The following is a 7234-nucleotide window of genomic DNA, read 5'->3' on the forward strand; positions in this document are numbered from 1 at the left end:
TTTAGCGGCCCATCAGTTATTAGTGATCGCGTCCGCACTTATCTTCCTGCCCTCAGCGGCACGAAAAGAATGAAACAGAGCCGACCCCCCGCAAAAAGTCACCGAAAAGCGCAAATCCCACCCGCAATCCCGGCTCCGGACGCGTGACGTCACAGCGCCCCTCACGCCGGGCCCCGCCCCCGCGGCCCGCAGGGGAAGCCCCGCCCCCAGGCGCGCGCCGGGCAGGGGCCGTGTGAAGCGCACCTTTTGCACGAGTCCCGCTCGCCGCGGGCGGGGCATGCGGGGGCGGGGCGGGAGGGCAAAGCCGGCGGCGTCAGCCAATGGGGATCCGTAGTTCCCCAACGCGTCACGCGTGGCCCCGCCCACACCCCGTTTCGGGCGCGGGCGGGCGGAACGGGGAGGCCGCGGCTCGCTGGGCGTTACCGGGCGGGGGCGGGGCCCCGCTGTCGCGAGGGCGCGCGGGCCAATGGCAAGCGGTGCCGGGCGCGGGGGCGGGAGGGCACGGCCGGGCGGGCGGGGCGCGTCGGCCAATGGGGCGCGGGCGGGGGCGTGGCCGAGGCGGCGCTCGGGTTCCGTGTGAAAAGAGTGAGGGGGCTCGGGTGCAAAGTTTGCTCGCCCGGCGCCTGCGGAGGGAGCGGCGGCGGCGGCGGCGCGGGGGGAGCGGAGCGGAGCGGCCGCCCGAGCGCTCGGGGCTCCGACCGCCCGCCACGCTCCTCGCGCCTCCGCCGGGGTAGCCGCGATGTGCGGGGGGATGGCGGCGCACGGTCCGGGCGGGCCGCGGTGCTGGCAGAACCGGCGGGCGCGGCTGCTGTGCATGCTGGCGCTCACCTTCCTGTTCTTCGTGGTGGAGGTGGCGGTGAGCCGCGTCACCTCGTCGTTGGCCATGCTCTCCGACTCCTTCCACATGCTCTCCGACGTGATGGCCTTGGTCGTGGCGCTGGTGGCCGTGCGCTTCGCCCAGCGCACCCGCGCCACCAAGAAGAACACGTTCGGGTGGGTGCGGGCCGAGGTGATGGGCGCCCTCGTCAACGCCGTGTTCCTCACCGCCCTCTGCTTCACCATCCTGCTGGAGGCCATCGAGCGCTTCACGGAGCCCCACGAGATCCAGCAGCCGCTGGTGGTCATCGCCGTGGGGGTGGCGGGGCTCATCATCAACCTGCTGGGGCTCTGCCTCTTCAACCACCACGGCGTCGGGGGCCACGGGCACGCCCACGGCCACGGGCACTCGCACGGCGGCCGGCAGCAGCACCCCCGCGGCGGCCCCAAGCCCGAGCAGCCGCCCGGCGACGGCGAGGCTGCGCTCAACCGCGACGAGACCAGCACCTTGGTGGAGAACTCCAGCAGCTCCAACGGAGTCAGCCAGGAGAAGCTGGGTAAGCCCCGCGGGCAAGCGCCGCTGCCCCGTCCTCGCGTAGGAAAGCGGGAGAGGGCCATTCCCCGAGTGGGGCGGTGGCCGTCCTGGTCCCACCTGGTGCGGGCTCTGTCAGGGCTCTGTGTGGGACCATCTGTCCCCACTCCTGGGAAAGAGGCGAGAAACTTTCTCGGCAGCTCTTGGCGCACATGGCTGTCGCACCTCTTCCTCGCGCCTTTCCTTCGGATGCCCTAAGCTGCATGTTTGTCTTGCAGACTGGTCAGAGTGTAGAAGAGTCTTAGGATAAAGCAGTTTGCCCTGGGAAAAAAGTTGGTTCTGCAAGGGAAGGCACATGACAAGCGTTCCTTGCCTAGCGACACGAGCTGTCACAAGACGCTCTCCTAATGCCGTCCCAACTGGCTACACATCAAATGGAGCGCGGCTCAGTGCCTCGGTCCCAGCAGCTGGATTGCTCCATTGGGTCGGTTATCAGCTACCTGGAAGCTACTCTCCATTAAACCAAAGATACCGATGTGTATTCCACTGCAGTAACGTTGTGCTTCTTCATAGCATCGGTATTTATAGGAAAAAGTCTTGGAGATTGCCAGTCAGAACTGTGGAAGCCGGAATGTGGAGCATGCTGGTGTCAGGACACACGTGTGGTGTTCTGGAATAATTTTTGTTTAGCTTTCTAAAGCATGCACCTTCCCACTGACCTGCATACAGGCATACGTTTAAAATCTTCCCTTCCCAACTGTGGTTAAGCAGTTTCATGGGTAGGAATTTCTAGGGTTATTTTTTAGTGGATCCACAAGCCTGGATAGCTGATAATGAAGCTGCTTGGTCGAAGCCAAGTATTGCATGCTAGCGGAGTGAAAGGTGTGTGTGATTGCCACCTCTCTGTTCCTAGGGCATCCTTGTCACCAGAAAAAATGGACTTCAGGCTTTGGAACCAATTTCTCTCCTCCTGCTTCAGGGTGACATCAGCAGACCGTTTTTTTTAGCTTAAAGGGAGCTTTAATTGATCAGAGTGAACTTTGCTACAGTTTCAGGTTTTCTGTGATCAGAGGTTCCAATACACATTTGAGAAACTTAGTTTCTGTTTCTCTGACTCCATGTTGGTCTTGGAAAGACAGGTTTTTCAAGAGGATAGGAAAGTTCCTCTGAAAACACTACACCATCTTCTTGATCACATAATAAGCTCTTAATGTTGGTTTAGTTCCAGCAAGGTATCCTAATAATTAGTTTCAGACAATGTAAAATTACCTTTACCCTTAGTCTCATACATATCTTGGCTTGGGAATGATTCTTTAATGGTGAAAAGTTGTGCTTTTAACCAAGTTTTGGACTAGTTAGAGAAAAAAGTTATAGCATGGATTAAAATGCATATTGTTGTGAGCTAACTTGTCTGGAATGTCTCATGGATGTGCTTCTGGCAATAACAAATAATTTGTTGTGGGTGTTTAGGTGGTAATAGGTCATAATTTTGGTCACAGTGAAACTTTGAAATAAGTTTGTATTTCCTTCAGTGCCCTGTCATGATTATGTAATGCTTGGAGCTACTCATAGTTTGCCTATGAAAAGTTGCAGGTAGAGGTGATTGGAGGCTTAGGAGAAGATAAAAGATGTAGAGATGATGACAAAGGTGGTCCTGTGCCTTCACTTGAAATCACAGAGTGGGGTAGTCCTGATTTCCTAAGGTGGAAGTGAAAAATAGGCATAGCCTTAAGGTCTAGTCCTGCACAGATATTTCTATGGATGCACTTTATGCAAAATAATCTGGTTTTTGTTTCATTTCAATGAACATATTTCAAATCGGCGTGTTTTAACCATTTGCCATTTAAAAAAGGTTCCAAGTTAGTTCAAGAGCTTTCTGCAACTATGTGTCCTGTTACCCACTCATAGATAGCTGTACTTTTTAGATTTCCATTATTCCAAGTACTTGGTACAAAGTAGAGCGTTCCTCTTTCCTTGCTCTCATTGTGGACCTTGAGGTCTGAACTCTGTAACCTGAGATATTTCCCTCTAATGTATTTACTTCTCTGGAAAGTTACAGGTCCCATGTTCCATAACTCCTAGGGGTAGTGTGGAAAATGTAGCTGGAGCTTCAGGGTAGAAATGTACTGGGTGAGGTAAAGAGCTGGGGCTTGGAACTGAGCCTTGGTGGGAGCCCACTCCCTCTTCAGAGAAGAAAGGACTTGAGCGCACTCTGCAACTGCAGAATGGCAGCCACAAGGACAGAACAGCAGAAGCTGCACGTCTTGTTAATGTTTACAAAGCTCTGAACTCAATAACCTCAGAGGCAGTAAGAGCTCCTTGTTTCAGTTTGTCAGGCCAGGGACCAGTGCCTGTTGCTTTTCTTTACCACTGGAAATAGCCAAAGAAGAGCTGCTGAAGAAAAACAGGAGGTTAATCATGTACAGTTCCCTCCAATTTGAACATTGGAAGATTGTTTTCTTTCTGAAAGGATTCTTCTTTGTAGTGATGTGTATGTTTATTCCCATGTAGCTGGTTAGCTGTGTGTTGGAGTGATAAATACTGCAGACAGTTGTGGCAAAGGAGGGCATTGAAATGTTAATTTATGTACAGTCCATGGCATATGACTTTGGACATCAGAAGCTGTATGTCACTCAACAGCTATATGTCACTTGCATAAAAATATAATTTTACTATTTATTTATTTATTCTGAAATATAAATAACAGTAATTCATGTCCTCAGAGTTTCAGTGATAATTTACGCTGTCCTAGAGTAAATTCTGCTGGTAAATTCTGTGTTTTAGACCTAAAATTTCAGCTGATTGTATCTCATAGTCCTGCTAACTCCATGCACCATCTTGGAAGATCTTCCTTTTCCTTGAATTCAGAAGCCTCTTGAAAAGGCATTGGTAAACCTGAAAAGAAGCTACTACACAGCTGTATCACACAGCTTTTGAGCTTCTAGCTTCAGATTTTAATATGAAATAGCAATCCTATGGGTAAAGATGGATTTTAGCAATGTGATCAGTCTATTGGTGTTTCAAAAGAAGGAACAAATGTACCTAACTAAGCTACTTAAACCAGCTTTTTCTCATATGCTCTGTAACTCTTCATTTTGTTTAGGAAACAAGCAGTGAATAGGCAAATGGTTATATGGCTGGAAAGGTGAAAGTAGTTTTTCAGTACAGTAATTAAAATGTGTTCATCTTCATTCTGTGCCACTCTACGTCTTTAATCTCCATGTAGAAACAGTAGCCTTCTAGGTTATTTAGATCACTTATTGGAAAAACTGAGTTTTCCTCAGCCAAAGATGTTGCTAAGTGTGTGGGTTGAGCTGCTTTTCGGCTTCATACTAAGTGTGCCATGCTTACTGCTGGATATGATTTTATAAGGAATTACAGTACCATGTTGTATTATAGCTCGTGACTAACTGTTTTATTGTTTTCTTGTCAGGTGATATGAAGGATGACCTGAGTGACGTACAAGTGAATGGGAATGCTGGCCATTATCCTCTGGATGAAGAGGAAGTTGAAGAAGACTCTAGTGCACAACTTAACATGCGTGGAGTTTTTCTGCATGTTTTTGGAGATGCCTTAGGTTCAGTAATTGTGGTAGTGAATGCCTTGCTCTTCTATGGCTTGTGGAATCCATGCCCTGAAGATGGGCCTTGCTATAATCCATGTGTCAATGATCATTGCATGGAAAACGTTACTTTATTCCGAGCACTTGGCAGCACTAACAAGTCAGAGCAAGATGGCATTACGGTGGCTGGTCCTTGCTGGTTGCTATATTTAGATCCTGTCCTCTGTTTGATTATGGTCTGTATACTCCTTTACACAACTTACCCGTTGCTTAGGGAGTCAGCCCTCATCCTTCTACAGACTGTTCCCAAACAAATAGACGTCCATTCTTTGAACTCAAAGCTACGTACCCTCGAAGGAGTCGAAGCGATCCACGAATTACACATTTGGCAGCTAGCAGGCAGCAGGATCATTGGCACCGCTCACATCAAGTGTCCTGACCCTTCCACGTACATGATGGTGGCCAAGCGCATCAAAGAGATCTTTCACGACGAAGGCATTCACGCAACGACCATTCAGCCCGAGTTTGCCAGCGTTGGCTCTGAGTCAGGGAGAGGGAAATGCGAGTTTCCTTGCAGGACTCAGTGTGCTTTGAAGCAGTGTTGTGGAGCAGGAGAAGCTAGTACTGCAAAGAAGACAGAAAAGTCATCATCACTTAGTATTTCTTGTTCAGAAGTTGTCATTGAATTTCCGAAAACGAGGAGGACTAAGTCGGAGAGCATCCCTTCAGTGAAGCTGGAGGCGAACGCCGATCAAAATGAGCAGTTTGAGTCATCTTTGTAACTCCCTGAAGGGTGCTACCTGAGCTGTGGAGACTTTGTCAACAGCTGTGTTGCAAGAGGAAGAGACAGACGTTCGAGATGCAATTTTGCCAAATAGTGTAATTGCTGAAGTCCTTGTTCTTGTCATATTGCTAAATATAGAATGCTTGTTTTAAAGAATATAATGTCACTGTCATGATACAATGCGTTTGTGTTGACTTTGTTTGACTGGGACAGACAGAAAGTGCATCCATGCTGTAACACTTCAGAAAACCAGTTTCAGCATTTCAGCAGAGACACTTTTTGCTGTGCTTCAAATTAAGATACTTTTTTCCAGTGAAAAGGTATTTGAGGGATAAGCATGTAGGAACTCAATTTGTGTTACAGATTTCTTGGACCTACTTTTTCCTTTAATATTTGATTTGTAGATACCTTAATATATTGTTTATTTAGAAGCCCTAAGAAAACCAAAGTTCATAGAACATTTTTAAAGATATAACTACTAAAAACTGGAAACCACTTTGCAGTTTCACATATTTTTCTTAAAGCTATGTAATAATAATAAAAATTGTGAAGGCTTTTCTAGTGAATTTATCGCACAGCATATTTTACAGACAACATCATGTGATTGTCAGAAATTGTCCCCTCTTCTTCTGGTAAGGTAGCTAGGTAATTGAAAACAACAGAAGTGAAAGGGTTTCTTCTGTCAGAATGGCAGTTCAAGCTACTGTATACTGCTCTGTGATCCAGACATGAGACTAGTTGATAAAGTAACACAGCCTTCTCTGTTTTATGGATTTTCTGCTGTTTTCTCTTACTTTCAAGTTGTGTCTGGTCATGAAAGTCTTTGAGGTTTAAGGAACCCTTGACTCAACAGTGCTATGAATAAATACTCAGCTGATGCCGAGTTTACTAAGATAAAATAATAAGTTCTGTCAGTAAGTGCTCTGTTGGGGAAGGTCTGCCAAGCACTGACAGTGTAGCTCCTGCTTTCAAGCACAGACAGCAGCTCCCCCAAAATAATGGTGCATTTTGCTTCTAGCTGAGTGTGTCTGTGAACACTTGCAGTGACTTCAGTCCTGGTCCCCCACCATGTCCTCAGGAGCCCTCCACTGACTTTTGAGGAAGTGGTGCAGGGATCACTGTATTTCACACTTCGAGATGCTTATGGATCACATTTCACTTACTCAGTATCTGCATCTATGGTTTAAAATCTTGACTCAGTTAATTGACAACTGTCTCTAAAGAAGCTGTTACAGTGTGCTGCCAACTTACACCTTAGGAAAGGAGAAACTTGCTCTGTGGACTCCGTGAATTTGGCAGAGATGAGGTGAGAGTTGAAAGACAGAACATACGAGAAATCTATTCTAAAAGCCTGGCCCTTTTGATCCACTCTCATGTCATGTATGGGAACTAATGTCTTGTGATTAACAGATTGCTCCTGTGTGCAAAACTGGAAAACAACTCAGATCTTCCTTTCTTTGCTTTATGACTCTGGACACGATAAACACTTTGCCTCAGTTTCCCTGTCTTCAAATGGGGATAATACCTACCTCACAGGGGT

The 7234-nt window shown here is 48.1% G+C and overlaps 1 protein-coding gene across 1 annotated transcript; it reads left to right on the forward strand.

Annotated features, from left to right (window-relative positions):
• Positions 1 to 631: 631 nt before the first annotated feature.
• On the forward strand, positions 632 to 5874 carry SLC30A1 (solute carrier family 30 member 1). Its single transcript, XM_058801919.1, has 2 exons — positions 632 to 1373; positions 4782 to 5874. The coding sequence occupies exons 1-2, from the start codon at positions 740 to 742 to the stop codon at positions 5690 to 5692; spliced, it is 1545 nt and encodes a 514-aa protein (XP_058657902.1). The 5' UTR covers positions 632 to 739; the 3' UTR covers positions 5693 to 5874.
• Positions 5875 to 7234: the final 1360 nt, after the last annotated feature.

The sequence above is a fragment of the Ammospiza caudacuta genome, chromosome 3 (assembly GCF_027887145.1).
Source record: "Ammospiza caudacuta isolate bAmmCau1 chromosome 3, bAmmCau1.pri, whole genome shotgun sequence".
In the NCBI taxonomy this organism is placed as follows: Eukaryota; Metazoa; Chordata; class Aves; order Passeriformes; family Passerellidae; genus Ammospiza; species Ammospiza caudacuta.

Excerpts from the sequence above, each read along its gene's own strand:
- SLC30A1 (XM_058801919.1), top strand. The coding sequence starts at position 740 with ATGTGCGGGGGGATGGCGGCGCACGGTCCGGGCGGGCCGCGGTGCTGG. Across the intron at positions 1,374-4,781 it reads AGTCAGCCAGGAGAAGCTGG|GTGATATGAAGGATGACCTG; the intron begins GTAAGCCCCGCG and ends TTTTCTTGTCAG.